This window comes from Haliotis cracherodii, unplaced genomic scaffold (assembly GCF_022045235.1).
Source record: "Haliotis cracherodii isolate W230 unplaced genomic scaffold, xgHalCrac1.p SCAF_5, whole genome shotgun sequence".
Taxonomy (NCBI): Eukaryota; Metazoa; Mollusca; class Gastropoda; order Lepetellida; family Haliotidae; genus Haliotis; species Haliotis cracherodii.
The window spans coordinates 12,824,734-12,849,662 of NW_027266308.1; the positions used below are offsets into that span (position 1 = coordinate 12,824,734).

Sequence of the window (24,929 nt, forward strand, 5' to 3'; positions counted from 1 at the left end):
GATTACAAGCCAAGGGAATGCTCGTACAAAACCTCATTCAGTTCTTCAGAGATTTACACATCACTTCGGCAAAGAAGCAGAAATCCAGACCTTCCAAGTCTATCAGTGCTCAAAGAAGCACCTTCCTTGAGCAAAGATAAGATCAAAGACTTGAGATCTATGCTCAAAATTCTGCCTCAAGATGATAAGGCGTATATGCTTACGGTCTATCAAAGTCAATAAATTATCTCTTTGCAGTTTGTACTCAGGTTCAAGTGATCGATCTCCAGTTTATCAAAGGTTAACGTTGATCATAGATATATTTGTGCTGAAAACAAGATGATTTGTTCTGTAACAATTGGGCACATGGTTTAAGCACATACCATTTTGTTCTCAAACACTATCTGGATTAAATGCAAGTTATTGCTAAAGTTTATGTTGCCGTGTAGCTGAAAGATTTGTATTTCTCATTACACTAGTATCGTATTTTACGAAGGGAATGAGTTCTAAAAGTTGTTCAACTATTATTTTGTTTGAAAAGGTTATCAGACATTACTCTGATATGTTAGGAACAGGGGTTAAGGAAAAGAAATGTTGCTGCAAATCCAAATGAGATGTTTGTCAACACACTCACTTATTTTAATACATTATTATTTTATTTCAAATAATCAGTTGATGTTTTTTCGGCTTTACATTATACAGTTTCAGATTAAACTTTAAAAACACATGAAAGTCTTGTTCTCATATTTTTTTAACATAAACAGGGCAAATTGTAATGCGCTCCCAACTGGACCATTCATGAAATACACATTCATTCGTGAATGTAAAGGGTGTTTACATCTTAGGGACAACAAAGGAACACCTTTGGGTCTCACATCTTACCCTGATTAATCTGTAATATTTATAAAATCGAATATTTACATTGATGATAGTGACTTACCGAATGGGCAATGGAGTTTTCTATACAAATTTAGATAGAACACTTAAAGAATCAGAAACAATCAAAATCATTGAGGTGAACTGTTCTATCTGATGGACGAAATGTCTTCGTATCAACAATTTAGAAGCCATTTGGGACATATTTTGTCGCCATTGTGTCGACTCTACTAATTAAAACACATTTGGCACCACGTTGCATGTCACACAGCATGGGGTGCTTTGATGGGAACACCCCAAACTTTCAAACTCATGTCCCGCAAAGTAGGAAAAAGTGAGTTGGAACAAAATAATTCTGAGGCAGCGAACTGCTCCCGATTCCTATCCCTATCTTTCGAAAGTCATTAAAACCATAACTGACATTTTCCTGCCTTCAAAAGAAAGACCAAAAGTAGTTCTGTTGCACTGGACTAACAATGCCTGTGAGAGCATGAACATCATCACATTAAGTAGCAATTGCAAATCATTGAAAATCACGGATTTAACAGACAAACTTCACACAGTTGTAAAAATCCAGTATGCTGACATGCGCCGTGCCCTCTACGGCCAAGGCAACTATCCACTGACACTGTGGATGGCAGGCTTTAAATTGTCTAATGCCTGCTGGAGATCAATAGCCAACAGGAGAAAGAAAGTTCCTGCGTGGCCCCAGATGTCACCAAAGCATTACTGTTTCGTGGGATGGTGCCTCAACATCCCCAAGACACCACAGACAGCCCGAAAACCAAAGAGGATTAACACAGCAAAGATGTTCACTCTAAGAAAGTAGTATTTTCAACAACAAAAATTCATGTACAGCAGGAAATTAGGAATTAAGTCAGAAAAATATGATGAAAATTGATTATTATTTATTAAACATCTTATGTATTGTAAATAAGTACATGGGTTAGAATTGGTCTTCATCAACCCATGCTTGCCGTAAAAGGAGACTATGCTTGTCGTAAGAGGTGACTAACATTATCGGGCGATGCTCATGATGTCAATCACTGGATTGTCTGGTGCAGACATGATTACAGACCGCTGTCATATTGCTAGAATATTGCGGAGTGCGGGAAAAAACAACAAACAAACTAAACTTGACATACGACCCGTGAAGATCGTCTTCAGCAACCCATGCTTGTCGTAAGAGGCGACTATCAGAATCGGGTGGTCTGGTTCGTTGATTTGGTTGCTTGGATTGTCTGGTCCAGACTCGATTATTTACAGACCGCCGTCATATAGCTGGAATATTGCTGACTGTGTCGTTAAACAAAAAACAAACATTTTTTACATAGTCTGTAATTACTTTTACGTCCGCCTTGGATAAAAAAACAAAACCATCAATATTTCTTACCTTGTTACCTGTACTCATATTTTTGTTTGTTTTTATTTTGCTGTGTGTTCTATTTATTCGTACGCCAGTCGATAATCTCACGAGCTTACCCAACTAAGAAAGAAATGTTTTATTGATGACTGCACTGTATTATTCAACTCCGGGACGCTTCCGGACGTTTCCGGACGCCCCGGACGTTCCCGGGCATCCTAGGGCGTTAAATTGTAGGACCCAGTTTTAGGTTATAAATGCATGCAACTTTTGAAGATAAAAAGCAAAGATACATCAAGAAGAAGTCACAACTCCTGATGATGAGCCTGTTTCATGGGAAGGGATCAAGGAGAAGATGCCAGTTGCCGCCTGGTGGCCAGCAACTTGGTGTTTTTATGATACTAATGACACCAGTGTGTGATTCCAAGGTCAGTTTATTTTGTTAAATGTCAGGAGGTAAATTTAATTTTAGATTAATGGAACTGTAACTAAATAAGTTATGCAACGAACGAACATGCTGGCTCATTTATGGCCCTTCTCACAAGCTGTGACGAGTGTTCATTAACAGAAGTAGAGCTGCAGACTTTTCAGGCGGGACTAAACCTCTGGAGGGACAGAGCCTTAAAGAACTAAAAATCAAAACACACTGATAATGGATATATACTTTAAACTTTAAATACAATATTTTAAATGCCAACAATGTTTCAAATGTTATGTTTTTTAACAGTTTTTACCACCGAGATGTTCAAGTTACTGCCAAACCAGTTTTCTGATGCAGCGAGCAGGAAGATATGTACACTGAGGAATGCCTTCACGTGAATGAGCCAAGATAAGTTTATCACGATTTATTATTTACCATGACATCAGTAAGTTTGTAAGAATTTTAAATTTTTTTGTAATACTTTTTAATTCGTCACCCTTGACATCTTTTAATTTCAAGATAAAGTTCGTCACTGATTAACAATAGCATCTGATCCCTTTTCAGCCCCTTGAAGGACTGCCTGCTTGCCATGACAACCCCTGCCGTGAACATCCGGGGTAGAATAGGTCTTCAGCAACCAATGCTTGCTGTAAATGGCGACTCTGCTTGTCGCATGTGGCGACTAACAGGATCGGGTGGTCAGACTCGCTGACTTGGTTGATGCATGTGATCGATTCCAATTGCGTGGATCGATGCTCATGATGTTAATCACTGGATTGTCTGGTCCAGACTCGATTTCTTACAGACCTCTGATGGAATACTGCTGAGTGGGGCGTTAAACAACAAACAACCCCTGCCAGGACGAGGGTTACTTCCACTTTCATATGACGGCTACAATATAATGATATCTTCTGTTGATGAAGACCTCGGATGATGATGTCTACCTCTGGCCACTTGTTATTGCTGTTATTGCTCCAAATAAACAGAATACTATACATCTTTGTTATCTCATTTTTGACAGTACAGGTTTCAGAGACCCATTACAACTTCTAAGATGCTGTGGAAAGACTAGATTATGATTATGATCTTTTGTATTACTGAAAATGATAGAAAGGTAAATTGTCTCTGAAACATCTTTGTTATGGGGACTTCCTAAGAACTTTGCTGGGATGGTTCAAAGCATATTTAATTACCCATGATAGGTTTGCGAAGATACTTCAGAGACTTCCTTGCAAATGTTACGGGGATGCTTCAGAAACATCTTTGATTACCTAATAATAGTTTGTGGAGACTAATCAGGGACTTCCTGAATAGGTTTGCTGAGATGGTTCAAAGCATATTTAAATAGCCATGAAAGGTTAGTTCTGAGGAAGTATCGGAGACTACTTCAGTAGGTACTGTAAGGAAGTCTTGGATACTATTCGGCAAGATGCAAGTTGGAGTAGTTTGCCGAGATGGTGTGGAGACATTTGCCGGGAATATCTAGAGACGTCCTTAAGACCCCGCGGAGAAGTTAAAAATGTGCCTTGCAGGGAATGATTAAGGCGGTCTCGGACTTTTTCAGGCTTTTTTTTTATAAGGGACATCAATGCAAAAAGACTCGAGGCCAAACTTATGAGAGTGCATAATTTAGCCCGGAAACAGCAGTTTGGCAGAGGAACATACAGTACCATCATCATAAACTTTACATAAACACCTTTGTTCTGTTTACACACTTATTACATGTTCCTCATCAAATGTTTCACATCTGCTCAGTGGAATGACATCTGATGAAGTTGTACAACGAGCGTTGTTGCATACATTTTGCCCAATGTATATTTTGTTCCAGGTGCTTTAGAAGCAGATGCATCAGTTTCACTTCCAATATCCACATCAGCAAAAGAGAAATATCTTACCACTATGTGTGGCTTTAGATATCAACTGGGATACAGTCTATACTGCAACACATGGTTGCTACTGCTACAGTTTCAAGTCACTAGATTGTAGTACCCTGTGGGGATGCTGAGTTAGGTCCCTGGCAACCTATGCCTGCTGTAAGAGGTGACTTGGAGTGGGTGGTCAGGCTTGGTGTCATAATATCAATCACTGGTTCGTCTGATGCAGATAACAGCAGATCCATCAACACTGATCACTTGTCTTTTTGGACTGTGCACACACAACTGTTGGGTTGAACTGCACACATAAATGTTAGTTTGAAATGCGCACACACAACTGCTGGGTTGAACAGTACACACAACTGTTGGGTTGAACTGTACACACAAATGTCAGTTTGAAATGCGCACACACAACTGTTGGGTTGAACTGTACACACAAATGTCAGTTTAAAATGCGCACACACAACTGTTGGGTTGAACTGTACACACAAATGTCAGTTTGAAATGCGCACACACAACTGTTGGGTTGAACTGTACACACAAATGTTAGTTTAAAATGCGCACACACAACTGTTGGGTTGAACTGTACACACAAATGTCAGTTTGAATGCGCACACACAACTGTAGGGCGTTCTTCTTGTTCGCTCTTCATCCCTCCCAGCCCGCGGCAACAACATCCAGGCATCTCTCACATGGTGTGGAGGCAGAGCTAGATGTGTAGCGGCGGCATCGCTCGCAGATGTGGTGCTCCGACGCCATCAGAATCAGCTTGTACTGCTCCGTACTCTGTACATCTGGAAGTGAAATAAAAAGTTGAAGTTGGTTACCTTAAATTCAGTTCTTTATTTCTGTACATGAGGCTAGCAATCTCATTAAAATCATCCAACCAATCAGAGCATCGCTTACCAGATCGTGGAAGTAACAGTCGGAATGTGTTTTCTGATCATGCAACCTTGAAAACGGGTATTCCAAGGACTGATTCCGTCAAAATTATCGTCTATCTCTCGCTTCCGTGGTATAAACATTTGAAATGAGGAGGCGTTGTACAGTACGTGGAAAGCACTGCCATACAATCTAAACCAAATATTAGACATTCCAGAATATTTGTTTGTTCAGTTTTCAAAATGTTAATCGAGAACTGTGGCAACATATTTTTCAAGCGTAGCCTGAAATGGAAGTCACCAGGTTGAAACGAGTGCCGTAAAACTAGAGAAAACTGCTTTCTAATTAGCCGATTTCGACTTCTTGTTAGTCATTACAAAGTTCGATATGATTTTAATGAGACTGTGAGACAGGTTGGTACAGGTACAGGATATTAATAATCCCTACACACTGACTGTGTTCTTTACTTGAAAAAATACACCATGTACTACTACCTAACCCTACCAAACATTAATACTTCTGTAAAACACAACCACTGACAGTTTACAAAATCATATGCATTGAACTGTTAGTTTGAAACAAATACGAAAAACAAATGCCTCAAATATCATATTTTCAAAAAATTTGGATTAATATTTGTTTATTGATTTATTTTAATCTAATTTCCTTGGTATGAGGGTGAAACTGGAGAGACACTGATGCAAGTTTTCACGGACTAATTACCCTTGCGATGGACCTTGCAGACTCCGTCCACCACGTGAGCGTCGTCAGGGATGACGGTGGGGACAGCGTCCACCAGCGACGTGTGAGACAGCTGCAGCACCTCGTTGAGAGGTGAGTTGGTCGATGTCTGCTCCTCCTGCAAGGGCTACACAAAGAAGAGGATGAGGTCAGATAGTTCCTTTTTCTCAGTGGAAATGTCCAATATTAAAGTTACGGAAAACTTTGAGATATTGGTATGACAACCACCACATGCCACCAATAGCTGACAACTACTGGTAGCCCTTTTTCCTTGTTTTGGACTTAATTTAGAAAAATGTGTAAAAAGCCCTATTGTGTATTATTAAATTCAACAGAAAAGTTTTAACTATGATCACGTCCATGACCCAAACAGGATTTCTTACAATATGTTTGTACTGTCTTTATCTACAAGAAAATCAACTTGGGGCAATGACTTTCGCATGTTCAAAAAGGAGTGGTAGGATAGAACAGTGGTTATAGCATTGCTCGTCATGCCAAAGGCCCAGGTTCGACTTTCCCCACATGGGTACAATGTGATAGAGCCCATTTGTTGGGTCCCCACCCAGATATTGCAGTAATATTACTAAAGTGGTGAAAAAACAAACTCATTCAGAGTACAAAAACATGACCTGAAAACCTCTATATTCAGCCTTTTTGACTCATTTCAGCCTTGCCTATTCGAACAGTGTTGTTATAAGTGCAAAACATACAAGAACTGACGTGAACAATTTCTCGTCCTTTGTCCTTAGAATTCTTCTGAAAACATTAACAATTTCCAAACAGTACATTTCATAACTGTGTCGATCCTATGGGCTAAGAAGGGACCGTATCATAACTTGTCTTCTGCCATAAAAGGAAAATGAAAGTTATCACTGTTTCACTGCAATGCATGGAAAGTTAGCACCATGTACCCGAGTACTGGACTGTTCCTTACATCACATGGTTCTATAACTTTACATTGTAGAAGACACTTCCCGACCAATCAGTGTCCCTGGTAAAAGATAGGGGTGCATTTACTGATCAATCTCATTAAAATCAGATCTTAGTTCTCGCTACCACTAAACAAAGATCTGAGGACATCCCATTACGGGTCATGTCAGACCGACCTTGCGCAAACTTTGACCAACCAATGGAATGACTGACAAGAAGTAGACATTTGCCAATCAGAAGGCAGCTTTTTGTGCTTTACGGCACTAATTTAAAATTGGCGACTAAGCTTCAAAACATATTTTGACAAATTCTCGATTTGACACCTGAACAAAAGAACATTCTGGAATGGCTAAATAGATGGTCTAGATTGTATGGATTCAGTCGTTAAGCCCATAACTATCATTCGGAATACCCAGCGTTAACGTTTTCTAGGTTGCATGATTAGAAATCACATTCTGACTGTCACTTTCATGATGTGATAAGCATAGCACTGATTGGTCAGATGAAAGGTCAACTTCATTGCAAATGATGTCAAGGTCTCCAAAATTGACTGGCATATGGACAACCTCCATATACACCTTGGTGGCAAATATGAATGAAATGTACCAACTGGTTCCTGAGGTATCGCACCCACAAAGCATACAAAGTCCAAATCTTGAAAATCTTGTAATGACCTTGAAAATGACGTCAAGGTCACCAAAATCGTCTGGTGTCTTGACATCTTCCATATACACCTTGGTGCCAAATATGAATGAAATGTACGAGTTGGTTCTTGAGGTATTGCACCCACACAGCGTACAAAGTCCAAATCTTGAAATTCTTGTAATGACCTTGAAAATGACTTTTATACGTTTGAGTAAAGATTAGTCTATTCCATGGGGTCCACAAAGTATTGACAATGATGGATGTCATGTTACCTTTAACGTTTCTGCAAGGTCGTGACTAGCAAAGATGACAGCATCAAATTCTAAAGGGTTTTCATTGCCCAGGACTTGGTTGATGTCATCTTTGATTGTGAATACTGGCTCTAGGACGTGGGCAATGGCAGGATTGTTCCACTGGGGTGGGAGGTCGAACCATCCACTCCGGAATATACTCTTCACACCTGACAACACACAGAGAGCAACAGATCATGCATCAATGTGAAAAGCATACATGAGAAAAACAGTTGTTATATCTCTATGTGGCATTATGATGAAATGTGTCAGCTATGGTCTATGTCAATCCATCATCTACAAAGCTAGATCAGGAACCAGCAGGTACCGTCTATGTGGTGTGCGCCGGGGTGATGAAGGTAGACCTCCTCGGCGAGGTGAGGTAGGATCGGGGCCAGGGAACGGACTATCACATCAAGCAGATGATACTGGACGGTCTGCGTGGATCGGCGCGGCAAGGATGAACTCGCTCCACAGTAACATCTGAAAACAGGGAAAATATAGCACATAGTACATATCAGTGTATGTCTGACCTGCTCACACATCATACACATTAGTGTATGTCTGACCTGCTCACACATTGTAAACATGAGCGTATGTCTGACCTGCTCACACATAGTACACGTAAGTGTATGTCTGACCTACTCACACATAGTACACATAAGTGTATGTCTGACCTGCTCACACATAGTACACATAAGTGTATGTCCGACCTGCTCACACATAGTAAATATAAGCACATGTCTGACCTGCTCACATATCGTAAACATAAGTGTATGTCTGACCTGCTCACACATCATAAACATATGTGTATGTCTGACCTGCTCACACATCGTAAACATAAGTGTATGTCTGACCTGCTCACACATTGTAAACATAAGTGTATGTCTGACCTGCTCACACATCGTAAACATAAGTGTATGTTTGACCTGCTCACACATCGTAAACATAAGTGTATGTTTGACCTGCTCACACATCGTAAACATAAGTGTATGTCTGACCTGCTCACACATCGTAAACATAAGTGTATGTTTGACCTGCTCACACATCGTAAACATAAGTGTATGTTTGACCTGCTCACACATAGTACACGTAAGTGTATGTTTGACCTGCTCACACATAGTACACGTAAGTGTATGTCTGACCTACTCACACATCGTACACATGAGCGTATGTCTGACCTACTCACACATCGTACACATGAGCATATGTCTGACCTGCTCACACATCATAAACATAAGCGTATGTCTGACCTACTCACACATCGTAAACATAAACGTATGTCTGACCTACTCACACATCATAAACATAAGCATATATCTGACCTGCTCACGCATCGTACACATAAGTGTATGTCTGACCTGTCCTTGGTGATGGTGAAGTAGAAGCGGGACATGTCGGTGTTGATGAACTTCTCCAGGTGGCGCAGTATCTGGTTGTAGCTGTATCCATCGTAGAAAGCTGTCACCTGGAGGAGGAACAGAGGTATACATTAACAAGTGAGTGAGATTTGAATGCAACAGCATATGTAACTAACCTGACATGGGAGCAAAGCCGAAAGTGATGCTGTGATAAACCAAGGACGAAAATTCAAAACTATATCTCAATAACCTCCTATCATGATGAAATAATGGAATAATCTCAGGAACCTCATGTGATAAGACCTTGTGCTCTTAATACATCGTCAACAAGTTGTTTTTGAAAACCTTAGTCATGATAGCGGTTAAGAAAAAAAAAATTATTACTGAAATTTATTATCAGATTGGATGGGATTGTTGAAAAAAAAATTCCACTTGTGTGCCACATTGGATTAAGTGTTCCCCGTGAAGCATGTGGCGTTACCTTGTCGGCGAAGCTGTGCAGGAGATGGAGCATGTACTGGTCCTGAGGGAGCAGGGAGTCGTACGTCACGAGGTGTGATGAGGGCTGGAAGTCAGCCAGGTTGCCCAGCAGGTAGCGCAGACTCTTCCTCAGCTGGAACACACAGACCTGTACTGCAGGGGGATGCTACCATAGTGTAGCAGGGCGTGGAGTCATCCCACAGATGACATCCTTACCTTGTCAGCTTGCGGACGGGGTTAACCTCTTTGGTCATGTGGACAAGGCGTCCGACCTCGGATCAGAAGGTCTGTGGTTCGAATCCCATCACCGGACTCAGAAATTTTATGGCCGCTACATTGGCGCCAAACGTGGGGCTGAACACGTTCATATTAAATTAGAGCAAAATAAGCCTCAGTACCCTACTATGCGGCCCAGGACATGCCTTCTGTTGACTGGGGAGTATGTAGCAGGGCGTGGAGTCATCCCACAGATGACATCCTTACCTTGTCCGTGGTTCAAATCCCATTATGGGACTCAGAAATTTTATGGCCGCTACAATAGCATGGGTGCAGCTATTACATTCTCGATCTCTGCAACCCAGGATACTTTCCATTATGAGTGTAGAAACCTGACAAAATACTACAGCCTCTGCCTGAAACTGCACAGGTCAGACATTGAGTTGATATTGTCAGCATCAGCAGTAATTTTCAGATGACCTAATAGTAAGTCGGGTGTAGGTAGAGGAAAATGCTTAAGGATTGCGAGTTGGGGAATGAGAGAGAGAAGGGTGGGAGGTTCGGTTCAATTAAATAGTGAGATTGTAAGAAGAGGACTTGGGGCCTGTGACATACCGACGGAACAAGACAGGAAGTGTTTACTCACTTTTGAACGGAATAGTTTGGACATTATAGGTTCTACCAAAGGGCCTTACACTCTCTTTCTCTCCCTACACCCATGGCCTCCCCCTCTCTCAACACCCAAGGCCTCCCCCTCTCCCTACATCCAAGGCCTCCCCCTCTCCCTACACCCATGGCCTCCCCCTCTCCCTACATCCAAGGCCTCCCCCTCTCCCTACACCCATGGCCTCCCCCTCTCCCTACATCCAAGGCCTCCCCCTCTCCCTACACCCATGGCCTCCCCCTCTCCCTACACCCATGGCCTCCCCCTCTCCCTACACCCATGGCCTCCCCCTCTCCCTACATCCAAGGCCTCCCCCTCTCCCTACACCCATGGCCTCCCCCTCTCCCTACACCCAAGGCCTCCCCCTCTCCCTACACCCATGGCCTCCCCCTCTCCCTACATCCAAGGCCTCCCCCTCTCCCTACACCCATGGCCTCCCCCTCTCCCTACATCCAAGGCCTCCCCCTCTCCCTACACCCATGGCCTCCCCCTCTCCCTACATCCAAGGCCTCCCCCTCTCCCTACACCCATGGCCTCCCCCTCTCCCTACATCCAAGGCCTCCCCCTCTCCCTACACCCATGGCCTCCCCCTCTCCCTACACCCATGGCCTCCCCCTCTCCCTACACCCATGGCCTCCCCCTCTCCCTACATCCAAGGCCTCCCCCTCTCCCTACACCCATGGCCTCCCCCTCTCCCTACACCCAAGGCCTCCCCCTCTCCCTACACCCATGGCCTCCCCCTCTCCCTACATCCAAGGCCTCCCCCTCTCCCTACACCCATGGCCTCCCCCTCTCCCTACATCCAAGGCCTCCCCCTCTCCCTACACCCATGGCCTCCCCCTCTCCCTACATCCAAGGCCTCCCCCTCTCCCTACACCCATGGCCTCCCCCTCTCCCTACATCCAAGGCCTCCCCCTCTCCCTACATCCAAGGCCTCCCCCTCTCCCTACACCCATGGCCTCCCCCTCTCCCTACACCCATGGCCTCCCCCTCTCCCTACACCCATGGCCTCCCCCTCTCCCTACATCCAAGGCCTCCCCCTCTCCCTACACCCATGGCCTCCCCCTCTCCCTACATCCAAGGCCTCCCCCTCTCCCTACACCCATGGCCTCCCCCTCTCCCTACACCCAAGGCCTCCCCCTCTCCACACACCCATGGCCTCCCCCTCTCCCTACACCCATGACCCCCACCCTCTCCACACACCCATGACCCCCACTCTCTCCCTACACCCATGGCCTCCCCCTCTCCTTACACCCCATGACCCCCACCCTCTCCTTACACCCATGACCCCCACCCTCTCCTTACACCCATGACCCCCACCCTCTCCTTACACCCCATGACCCCCACCCTCTCCTTACACCCATGGCCCCCACCCTCTCCCTACACCCATGACCCCCACCCTCTCATTACACCCATGACCCCCACCCTCTCCTTACACCCATGACCCCCACCCTCTCCTTACACCCATGGCCCCCACCCTCTCCCTACACCCATGACCCCCACCCTCTCCCTACACCCATGGCCCCCACCCTCTCCCTACACCCATGACCCCCACCCTCTCATTACACCCATGACCCCCACCCTCTCCCTACACCCATGGCCCCCACCCTCTCCCTACACCCATGACCCCCACCCTCTCATTACACCCATGACCCCCACCCTCTCCCTACACCCATGGCCCCCACCCTCTCCTTACACCCATGACCCCCACCCTCTCCTTACACCCATGGCCCCCACCCTCTCCCTACACCCATGACCCCCACCCTCTCCCTACACCCATGACCCCCACCCTCTCATTACACCCATGACCCCCACCCTCTCATTACACCCATGACCCCCACCCTCTCCCTACACCCATGGCCCCCACCCTCTCCCTACACCCATGGCCCCCACTCTCTCCCTACACCCATGACCCCCACCCTCTCCCTACACCCATGGCCCCCACCCTCTCCCTACACCCATGACCCCCACCCTCTCCCTACACCCATGGCCCCCACCCTCTCCCTACACCCATGACCCCCACCCTCTCCCTACACCCATGACCCCCACCCTCTCATTACACCCATGGCCCCCACCCTCTCCTTACACCCATGGCCCCCACCCTCTCATTACACCCATGGCCCCCACCCTCTCCCTACACCCATGACCCCCACCCTCTCATTACACCCATGACCCCCACCCTCTCATTACACCCATGGCCCCAAAACTCTCTCCCTACACCCATGACCCCCACCCTCTCCCTACACCCATGACCCCCACCCTCTCCCTACATCCATGACCCCCACCCTCTCATTACACCCATGGCCCCAAAACTCTCTCCCTACACCCATGACCCCCACCCTCTCCCTACACCCATGACCCCCACCCTCTCCCTACACCCATGGCCCCCACCCTCTCCCTACACCCATGACCCCCACCCTCTCATTACACCCATGACCCCCACCCTCTCATTACACCCATGACCCCCACCCTCTCATTACACCCATGGCCCCAAAACTCTCTCCCTACACCCATGACCCCCACCCTCTCCCTACACCCATGGCCCCCACCCTCTCCCTACACCCATGGCCCCCACCCTCTCCCTACACCCATGGCTCCCACCCTCTCCCTTCACCCATGGCCCCCACCCTCTCCCTTCACCCATGGCCCCCACCCTCTCCTTACACCCACGGCCCCAAAACTCTCTCCCTACACCCATGGCCCCCACCCTCTCCCTACACCCATGGCCACCACTCTCTCCCTACACCCATGACCCCCACCCTCTCCCTACACCCATGACCCCCACTCTCTCCCTACACCCATGGCCACCACTCTCTCCCTACACCCATGACCCCCACCCTCTCCCTACACCCATGGCCACCACTCTCTCCCTACACCCATGACCCCCACCCTCTCCTTACACCCATGGCCCCCACCCTCTCCTTACACCCATGGCCACCACTCTCTCCCTACACCCATGGCCCCCACCCTCTCCTTACACCCATGGCCCCCACCCTCTCCTTACACCCATGACCCCCACCCTCTCCCTACACCCATGACCCCCACCCTCTCCTTACACCCATGGCCCCCACCCTCTCCTTACACCCATGGCCCCCACCCTCTCCCTACACCCATGACCCCCACCCTCTCCTTACACCCATGGCCCCCACCCTCTCCCTTCACCCATGGCCCCCACCCTCTCCCTACACCCATGACCCCCACCCTCTCCTTACACCCATGGCCCCCACCCTCTCCTTACACCCATGACCCCCACCCTCTCCCTACACCCATGACCCCCACCCTCTCCTTACACCCATGGCCCCCACCCTCTCCTTACACCCATGGCCCCCACCCTCTCCCTACACCCATGACCCCCACCCTCTCCTTACACCCATGGCCCCCACCCTCTCCTTACACCCATGACCCCCACCCTCTCCTTACACCCATGACCCCCACCCTCTCCCTACACCCATGACCCCCACCCTCTCCTTACACCCATGGCCCCCACCCTCTCCTTACACCCATGGCCCCCACCCTCTCCCTTCACCCATGGCCCCCACCCTCTCCTTACACCCATGGCCCCCACCCTCTCCCTACACCCATGGCCCCCACCCTCTCCTTACACCCATGACCCCCACCCTCTCCCTACACCCATGGCCCCCATCCTTCACCCATAGCCCCCATCCTCTCCCTACACCCCTCCTTACACACAAGGCCTCCACATCACCCTGCAATTGGACACTGATCCCCAGTCTCCCTGTGCGCTCACATTGAACATATCCTCCACGCAGCGGTCCAGCACCGAGGGTCCAATCATCACAATGGTCTTGAGATGAGCATGCGCCACCCACCACCGCATCACATCGGCTCCGTAGGCCGGAGACGTTTTCTTGTTCTAGGGAGAAAAGCCACATTATCACACCGAGTTTTCCACACAACAATAAGATAAGAGTAATGACTGTTGATCTTTGGATCCCTGAGAGTTGGTCATACCCAAACTGCCTGTATAGAATCTTACTTTTCCGCCATTGATGACCACAGCAGGATCAACAACATTTCCCTCAGACTTGGACATCTTCCGGCCTTCTTCATCAGTTGTGAAACCATGGACGATCAGGTTCCTGTAACATCAAGACAACATATATACTACTCAAAATAAGTTAAGGACCACCAGATTCTTTCCTATTAGTGTAGCTAATCTTTCATTTCTTAACTTATTTTAGTAGTATTCAAGGACGACCATTATTTATCATGTAATGGACAGTGGAACTGATGCGAGAAATGGATCAGATTAACATGGCATCCAGATTCAATAAATATTAAAAAAAAAAGACGTCATCTATATCCCCCACAATGGTAAATACTTGTCATGAATAAATATAAGAAACTTGTTGCCATGGACACTCAAAAAATTATTTAAAAAAAAATCAAAACAATCAAAAGACACCAATTCACCACTAGACCTATCTATGTGCCAAGTTTGGTGAAGAAATATTGTACGGTTTTCAAGATCTGTTCTAGGAAATGAGCATTACCCCAAATTTCAGTTTAAGTCGAAGATGTTGCCATAGAAATTTGATTTTTTTTTTTAAAATCCCAAACAATCAAAAAGCAACAGTTCAGCACTAGACCTATATAGACATATATAATAAGTTAGGTGTAGAAATATCGTATGGTTTGCAAGATCTGCTCCAATAAGGACATCTTGGAAGGACAAACGGACCATGTCCATTTTACTACCCCCGCAAAACGTGTTCGGGGGATAATGAGGTCACCTAGCAGGAACTTAAGGCCCACCCCCCTCCCCCCTCCAGGCTACATTGTTACTCTGACTTAACATTACACCACTGCTACAATCTAATTTACACACCAACTGACCAGTCTTCTGAAATCAGAGCAGTCTGGTCTCATAAAACCCTTTCAGTCTGACTTACAGATTGTTTTGTATAATAATAAAGATTGTCTTCTACAACTGTGATAGTGAGGACTATGTCAATATATCTGTACACATCAAAGTCACAGTCCTGCTAGCTCTCCATAGGGCTTCAATGTCTACACACAGAACCATACAACCATTGTAAAATAACGGATAAATATGCAAATTAAAAAAGTTGCTCATGTTTTATGATATTTTCTCAAGGAAAGGTCACTATTCATGACGTGTTTATCTTATTAAGCAAAATTTTTAAAAATAAAACAGAGTAAAAATATAGTGTAATATGTTGAAGAGACTGTAAAATGTGACGATATAGCAGTTGTTTATGATTCATAGTGTAACAAAGGATTCAGAAAAACACAAAGTATCTCTTCAGTGAATTCAGGTGAACAAACAAATTTGGTCAACAAAAATTTGAAAAAATTTAGATAAAAATATCAGCAGACCAGTGCTAAAGTTCAGTTTATTACAAATGTACATAAATTTTGGAAGCCATGCGTTACCGCGCCATAATCGAGTTAGCGCTAGAATTGTTTCATTTCTGAAACATGTCAAGAAGCATGTCTGACTTCACTCGTTTACTTTCAGTGGCCCTGATCTTACAAGCCCGGACTTAAGGGGATCAGTTATTGTACTGGACAGTGAGATGATAGGGACCAGTCATTACTTAATATTGCAACAATATTAAACGGTCCAAAAGGGAGGGAATACTGAATCACATAATAGGAATAACATAGGTTTGCATAAAATGTTTTTGTAATCCTAAATAAACATATTTAGACACCGTAACATAACTAACTTGTAAGCTGTTTCTTCTATATGGGTAAGATTTCATATCAGAAAGATAAAAACCATCGATGTTACAGAAAGAATATGGAAACAACATATGGAACTATCATCCATGCTGTAGAGTCCTACCTGTATGGCGGTCTGTCATTGACAGCAACACTTGTGAGTAGCGATGTCTGGAACCAGCATCCATACTGGTCCTTGCCCTCGAGGTACACATCGGCCTGACCTCCACAGTCTGGGGACATGCAGCAGATGTATGACTCTATACTCAGGGACAGACAGACAGACAGACAGACAGACAGACAGACAGACAGACAGACACACACACAGACAGACGGAAAGACACACAGACAGACACACACAGACAGACACACACACAGACTCACAGACAGACAGACACACACACACAGACAGACAGACACACACACACACATAGACAGACACACACACAGCCAGACAGACACACACAGACAGACAGAGAGACAGACAGAAAGACACACACACAGACAGACACATACACAGCCAGACAGACACACACAGACAGAGAGACAGGCAGAAAGACACAGACAGACAGACAGACAGACAGACAGACAGACAGACAGACAGACAGACACACACACACACACACACACACACACACACACACACACACACACACACACACACACACACACACAGGGACACACACACAGGGACACATACACACACAATACCAGGAACTTGCTATGTTTAAACTGGAAGAGGAGTTTGACTGTGAAAGGTATCACCATAACTCACTTTTGAGCACAGTTGCCCAGGATGTTCCACTGTCAAACCAGATGTCGAGGATGTCGTGTCCTTTACAGTAGTCTGCACTTGTGCCCTGACAAGGCTGAAACACATTGGACACTATCACACAGGGCCATAATGTTGGTTGGGTTTTGGAGCATACAAGACTTTCAAAATATCGGCAGAACCAGTGAGCAAGTATGGTTTTACACTGCTTTTAGTAATATTCCATCAATATCCCATCGGGGAACACCAGAAATGGGCTTCACACATTGTACCCATGTTGGGAATCGAACCCGAGTCTTCACGACGAATGAACACTTTAACCACTTGGCTACCCAACTGCCCCGCAGAAATGAACCAAGTTTCCTTGACCAACAGTAATGTTTCTCGAGTTTGGCAGTAAACAAAGTCTTATCAGGTTATAAAGTTGAGGATGACCTTCACCCTCGACAAGACATATCAATGTGTCAAAGACAATCACATCCCTGACTGAGATGGACCCTCCCCACTCACCTGCAGCAGATGGTCCGGCAACAGGTCGACCATGTCCAGCGTCCACCAGAAGTCAGGGCCTCGCTCCATCAGCAGCTGCTGGAGGTGGCTCATTATGTCTCTACAACCCACACGGTATCGGTACAGTTGACACATGGTCCTTCTATACTAGTGCAATAATCTTGGACGCGACGTTAAACCCCATTTCACCTCACCTCACATACAGAGCAAATCAGTCACTAATTACCCAGAAAATGTACAGGCTGAATTGTTTAAGGTACTGCTTAACAGTCTAAGGAGACAAAGTTTACATTCCTCAAAAACAGATAACTTTTCTAAATTTGCAATGTTACCTGCCATGGATGAAATGCGAATAATCTTCTGCATCCATGGTACATATACAAGCAGTTTAACATGATTATCTCCCCTTCAGGTTGTATGTCAGGGGATCAGTATATTCCCTGCTGAAGCTCACCTGGTGAGCAGTGGTTCCCTGGTGAGCCTGTGGTAGAAGACGGGGATGGGGAGGCCCCAGGCCCGCTGTCTGGAGATGCACCAGTACGTCCTGCTGCCCAGCTGCTGCAGCATGCCCTGCTCCGAGTTCGGGGGGTAGATCTGCACGTCCTTCAGGCTCGCCTTAACAAACAGTCACCATTCAACAACAATATTTCATCATTCAAATAATCTTTTAACTTCCTTAAGCATGTTAAGTGGCATTTAACAAGAGAGGAAGTTCTATGGAAATACATTCATCGTAATAAAGAAATTGCATATCCATAGAACTGTCTCCCTTGATTAAAGACTCATTTCTCAAGAATAATAAAAAAATACAATATCATCACAATGAATCTAAAACATTACCAAGGTACTATCTCGCAACACTTCAGATTAGTGCCTGTTTTACTGGAAACACAAAGTAAAGATATGTTTTTTTGTTTTGTTTGTTTGTTGTTGAACGCCGCACTCAGCAATATTCCACCTATATGACGGCGGTCTGTAAACAATTGAGTCTGGACCAGACAATCCAGTGATTGACATCATGAGCATTGATCCACGCAATTGGGATCGATGACATGCATCAACCAAGTCAGCGAGCCTGACCACGCGATCCCTTTAGTCGCCTCTTACGACAAGCATAGTCGCCTTTTACGGCAAGCATGGGTTGCTGAAGACCTATTCTACCCCGGATCTTCACGGGTCAGCTGAGGTTGAAAAGATTCAATTCAGACGAGAGGAAAGCAAGCCTTGGTCTTGCATACTCACTACAGAATATCAAGCTGGAGGCCCACATGGTATCAGTTTGTTTCCCCCCCCCCCCACGTGCATTGAAGTCTATATCATCCTTGAAGAGGGCGCTAATGTATATATAATTTGTTTAAAAACTTATCAAAATTCAATTTTATTCCACATTCATGAAATGGCTACTGAAATCCACTTACCACAGCCCTGTCCCTGAGTTTGGAAGTGTTGACGAACCACTGCTTGCTGGCTCGTATAATCACTGGCTTCTTGGTCCGCCAGTCGTAGGGGTAGCTGTGCACAAACTCCTCCAGGTGTAGAACGTGGGCTCCGAGCTGGCTCAACACTAGGGGGTGGCATAGGGCACTGATGAAAATGTTTAGTGTGCCCTTTGCAATTAAAGAGTGTCAACAAGATGAATACTTTTGATCATGTTTGTACTCAGTGAATGCCATTAAACAAGGCTTGATAGTAAGCAGTTGTAAGAAATATGCACCCTTCCATTTAATATAACTTGATAATATCCTTTCAAATTTCCGAATCCTAAATTTGTTAGGGTGAATAATACTACGCGAATGTTGATGGTTTTCTATGTGTTTGTCATGTTTATTTGTGTTTTCATATAACAAACACTGTCGCCAGGCATTGGTGTTGTGAAAGATGATTTCTAAGAGTGCCCACCAGGCATTGGGAACTTATTTTAACTGTGCAATTTCGACAATAACTGTGCCATTCTAAATACAAGGAATTTCTAAATGTTGAGTTTTGGTAGGGTAGCCTCGTGGTTAAAGTGTCCGCTCGTCACACCAAGGACCTGTGTTTGATTCCCCACATGGGTAGAATGTATGAAGCCCATTTCTGGTGTCCCCCAGACCCCCCCCCCCCTCCCCCTCCTCGTGATGTTGCTGGAATATTCATAAAAGTGGTGAAAAAACCCAACTCACTTATTCTAACACTGGAGGGTAATGTTATACACTCGCACAGTATTCTAATACACATAGAAAAGTCAGAAAAACTAATAAACTAGTGATAGTAATGCTAACTGTCACGTGAAATATAATTACCTGTATCATCTGCATCGTCACCAACAGTTTTACCTGCCAGGTGAACACCAACACTGTCCATATACCTGCCTCTCTCATCTACATGACAATCCTGCAACACACAAACACAGTCCATATACCTGCCTCTCTCATCTACATGACAATCCTGCAACACACAAACACTGTCCATCTACCTGCCTCTCTCATCTACATGACAATCCTGCAACACACAAACACTGTACATATACCTGCCCCTCTCATCTACATGACAATCCTGCGACACACAAATACTGTACATATACCTGCCTCTCTCATCAACATGATAATCCTGCAACACACAAATACTGTACATATACCTGCCTCTCTCATCTACATGACAATCCTGCAACACACAAATACTGTACATATACCTGCCTCTCTCATCTACATGACAATCCTGCAACACACAAACACTGTACATATACCTGCCCCTCTCATCTAAATGACAATCCTGCAACACACAAACACTGTCCATATATCTGTCTCTCACATCTACATGACAATCCTGCAACACTGTCCATATACCTGCCTCTCTAATCTACATGAAAATCCTGCAACACACTGTCCATATCCTTGCCTCTCTCATCTACATGACAATCCAGGAACACACAAACGCTGTGCTCATGTCATATTAACATGACATAGGACACATTTATTTCAACGCCACTCCAAATATTACTAATACACTAAACTGCAAAATCCATGCAAGAATTATTAAAAGGATGGGGTATGATTCTAACGGGGATCCTTTATGCCAACGGATAATTGCAAATTGAAAACAGCATTAAACAACATGCATTCATTCTTCAATCACATTGATATGGTTTCCTTGAGTTTACAATGCAATTATATGTAGAGTGAGTGAGTGAGTTGCGTTTAATGACGCTTTGAACAGTATTCCAGTTATATCACAGTGTGTCAACTGGATGTAGGGAAAAGCCCCAAGTGATGCAGGTCTCAGAAGTTTACCACTTCGGTGAAACAAGAACGGGTGTGGTGCTGACAGACCTAGACACATAATCAGGGCGAACCGGGATTCGAACCCACAATCATAGGTTTCTGAGGAGATCAAGGGATGCAACTATGCGCAGTGAATTGTGGTGCCTTAGACGACTGGGCAAACCCCCATTAGGACATGGCTCATACAAACATAGAGCTATATTTAGATCCTTACATCAAGTTTGTAGTGATCACGCAACTCAGGCTGAAATATACGATTATTGCAAAGGAAGATTTCGGGATGAACACAAAGATGAGTAATGATCACTGCCAGAAGCAACATACTCCCAAGTAATCCTTACTACAGGGAGGCCATATTTGACGGCTAGCTGGAAGTCTTCGTGGCCGTGAGCTGGTGCTGTGTGGACCAATCCCGTTCCCTTCCCACTGGTCACATGACTTCCTGCCAACAGTGGGAGCTTCCGCCCGTTCAAGGGATGTGTGTAGATGGAGTTTTTTAACACCTCTCCTGCAAAGGTATCATATGAAACAAAACTTGTGGGATTAGATTCTTGCTAGTTTTTATATTACGATGATCTTCAATCTAAAAGCAGATGACTAGCTCAGGTAACACTTTTTGTAATTTTGGCTTACAGATTTGATCAACCACAGCATAAAAACACAATCAGTAAAATAAACAAAAACAGTTCACATTTTATTTAATTTGTCCAATCATACCATCATTGATGGATTAGAGAAGCAATCAGAAACAAAATTCCAATAAAGGTATAACAACTATTAATATTTTCAATAATATTTGATCAAACACATTGTATGATGTCTTTAGTCGTAAACCCCTTACAAAGAAAAAGGGTGGGTTGACACCATGGATTTCAACTATGTTATTCTTCAAATAAAACATTTTGACATGATGGGGGTACTAGTAATGATAAACCATATCTGTCTTCACTGATACCACATGTTATTTCTTATTGCTGAAGTGGCCATTACTCCACACAGAATCAGTGCTTACCTTGTACGGAGCCTACACGATCTGACCTATTTTTCTTTCCTACTGCTAAATCGGCCATTACTCCACACAGAGCCAAAGTTTACCTTGTATGGAGCCTACACGATCGGACTTATGTTATTTCCTACTGCTAAAGTGGCCATTACTCCACACAGAGCCAAAGTTTACCTTGTATGGAGCCTACACGATCGGACTTATGTTATTTCCTACTGCTAAATCGGCCATTTCTCCACACAGAGCCAAAGTTTACCTTGTATGGAGCCTACACGATCGGAACTATGTTATTTCCTACTGCTAAATCGGCCATTACTCCACACAGAGCCAAAGTTTACCTTGTATGGAGCCTACACGATCGGAACTATGTTATTTCCTACTGCTAAATCGGCCTATACTCCACACAGTGCCAAAGTTTACCTTGTATGGAGCCTACACGATCGGACCTATGTTATTTCATCCTGCTAAAGTGGCCTATACTCCACACAGAGCCAGTGTTTACCTTGTACGGAGCCTACACGATCGGACCTATGTTATTTCATCCTGCTAAAGTGGCCTATACTCCACACAGAGCCAACGTTTACCTTGTACGGAGCCTACAGGCTGGACCGTGTCTGGGAGGAAGGATCGGAGTTTCTCACTGAACTGTTCCTCACACAGGATTGCCTCCCCTGCACTGCCATCCTTCCATACTGTGTAGCTGTTATACAAAAAATCCCTCATGATAAGTGTCCTTTACCGGCATTCGTCACTGGGATGTTTTTAAAACTTAAAGAATCACCAACAGGCCACGGCAAATTTATTTTTTGTTCTTCAGAATATGTTGAGCAAGCGAGGATAAGGAAGATGAAATATGGTTTTATTTGTTGATGACAAAGACTGACTTTTAACAAAGTTTACAATTTTCTTGGCACATGTTTACATGCCATTCTGCCATGAAGTTGGAAAATACTTGATTTTTATTGGTCAATTAGAGGTTATCAAATCACAATAAACACCAATCCAGTGATTGATAACATGAGCATTGATCCACACAATTGGGATTCGATGACATGCATCAACCATGTCAGGGAGCGTGACCACCCGATCCCGTTAGTCGCCTCTTACGACAAGCATAATCGCATTTTATGGCAAGCATGGGTTGCTGAAGACCTATTCTACCCCGGATCTTCACGGGTCAGCTCAACATTGAAAACACAGTAGGATTATCTCCAAATTAGCTGAAGGAAAACCATAAACATATCACTGAGTTTACATTTGAGAGGTTTCTTCTTCTAAAGAGATTTTAAATAATCCTACACCTTTTTAGCAAATGAAGATGGGTACTTAAAAGCCTAAACATAAAATCTAATCGTGATCATACAGAAAATTCCAAAAGTAGTAAAAAACTGTAAACAATTGATGAGGATATTCAGAAGAAAACAGAAAATATTTGTTGTGACCTCAGCCAAAAACACAATTATTATTCAAGTGCTTTTTTTATACATTCAAGGAAGCTTCAACCTTTATTGTTGAATAATTATTAAGTATCTAATTTTATGACGATTAGTTGAATACAGGGGCACATACTCAGGTCTCAATAAATGTATAACTAGCATTTTACTGTCGAAAGTAGAGCGTACATGATTTTACGAGCTGAATGGATTTGAGACCAAAGGCTGTAGGCTGTGCGTGATTGTTCAGCCTGTGCAATCATGTACATCTCACTTTATGAAATTATCATCACAAATTCGCAAGTCACAGAGGTAAACTTTTGTGTGTGAATGTGACAATACGAGTTCTTGTGATCACCATGGAACTCACAGTTTGGTAGGTCAAAGTGCAAACAGGGTCAGACTGTTCACTGACAACTGATGACATGTATGGTCAACTGGTATGAATTTTAATCAATCTGCTAATGTTACTTGATTCAAAATGGTGTCTAGCAAATCAAATACATGTAGCTAGATTTTATTCCAGATGTTGTCTATCATTGTCTAGCAAATCAAATAGCTAGATTTTATTCCAGATATTGTCTATCATTGTCTAGCAAATCAAATAGCTAGATTTTATTCCAGATATTGTCTAGCAAATCAAATAGCTAGATTTTATTCCAGATATTGTCTATCAAATCAAATAGCTAGGTTTTATTCCAGATATTGTCTATCAAATCAAATAGCTAGATTTTATTCCAGATATTGTCTAGCAACTCAGATAGCTAGGTTTTACTCCAGATGTTGTCTAGCAACTCAGATAGCTAGGTTTTACTCCAGATGTTGTCTAGCAACTCAGATAGCTAGGTTTTACTCCAGATGTTGTCTAGCAACTCAGATAGCTAGGTTTTACTCCAGATGTTGTCTAGCAACTCAGATAGCTAGGTTCTACTCCAGATGTTGCCTGGCAACTCAGATAGCTAGGTTTTACTCCAGATGTTGTCTAGCAACTCAGATAGCTAGGTTCTACTCCAGATGTTGTCTAGCAACTCAGATAGCTAGGTTTTACTCCATATGTTGTCTAGCAACTCAGATAGCTAGGTTCTACTCCAGATGTTGTCTAGCAACTCAGATAGCTAGGTTTTACTCCAGATGTTGTCTAGCAACTCAGATAGCTAGGTTTTACTCCAGATGTTGTCTAGCAACTCAGATAGCTAGGTTTTACTCCAGATGTTGTCTAGCAACTCAGATAGCTAGGTTTTACTCCAGATGTTGTCTAGCAACTCAGATAGCTAGGTTTTACTCCAGATGTTGTCTAGCAACTCAGATAGCTAGGTTTTACTCCAGATGTTGTCTAGCAACTCAGATAGCTAGGTTTTACTCCAGATGTTGTCTAGCAACTCAGATAGCTAGGTTTTACTCCAGATGTTGCCTGGCAACTCAGATAGCTAGGTTTTACTCCAGATGTTGTCTAGCAACTCAGATAGCTAGGTTCTACTCCAGATGTTGTCTAGCAACTCAGATAGCTAGACTTTACTCCA

At 44.4% G+C, this 24,929-nt stretch overlaps 1 protein-coding gene across 1 annotated transcript in view; it reads right to left on the minus strand.

The window, feature by feature from the left end:
• Window positions 1–4,355: 4,355 nt before the first annotated feature.
• The window catches only part of LOC139442610 (isoleucine--tRNA ligase, mitochondrial-like), a 29,088-nt gene continuing 8,514 nt past the window's right edge, over window positions 4,356–24,929 (minus strand). The window contains exons 8-23 of the mRNA XM_071223467.1: window positions 22,561–22,676; window positions 21,315–21,481; window positions 19,996–20,086; window positions 19,132–19,277; window positions 18,168–18,328; window positions 17,714–17,813; window positions 17,207–17,300; window positions 16,556–16,664; window positions 14,720–14,822; window positions 14,471–14,596; window positions 9,844–9,975; window positions 9,363–9,469; window positions 8,330–8,484; window positions 7,984–8,171; window positions 6,119–6,263; window positions 4,356–5,307 (exon numbers count right to left, since the gene is read on the minus strand). Coding sequence (XP_071079568.1) covers window positions 5,162–5,307; window positions 6,119–6,263; window positions 7,984–8,171; window positions 8,330–8,484; window positions 9,363–9,469; window positions 9,844–9,975; window positions 14,471–14,596; window positions 14,720–14,822; window positions 16,556–16,664; window positions 17,207–17,300; window positions 17,714–17,813; window positions 18,168–18,328; window positions 19,132–19,277; window positions 19,996–20,086; window positions 21,315–21,481; window positions 22,561–22,676 — 2,086 coding nt within the window. The 3' untranslated portion in view covers window positions 4,356–5,161. The remainder of the gene's footprint in view (window positions 5,308–6,118; window positions 6,264–7,983; window positions 8,172–8,329; window positions 8,485–9,362; window positions 9,470–9,843; window positions 9,976–14,470; window positions 14,597–14,719; window positions 14,823–16,555; window positions 16,665–17,206; window positions 17,301–17,713; window positions 17,814–18,167; window positions 18,329–19,131; window positions 19,278–19,995; window positions 20,087–21,314; window positions 21,482–22,560; window positions 22,677–24,929) is intronic.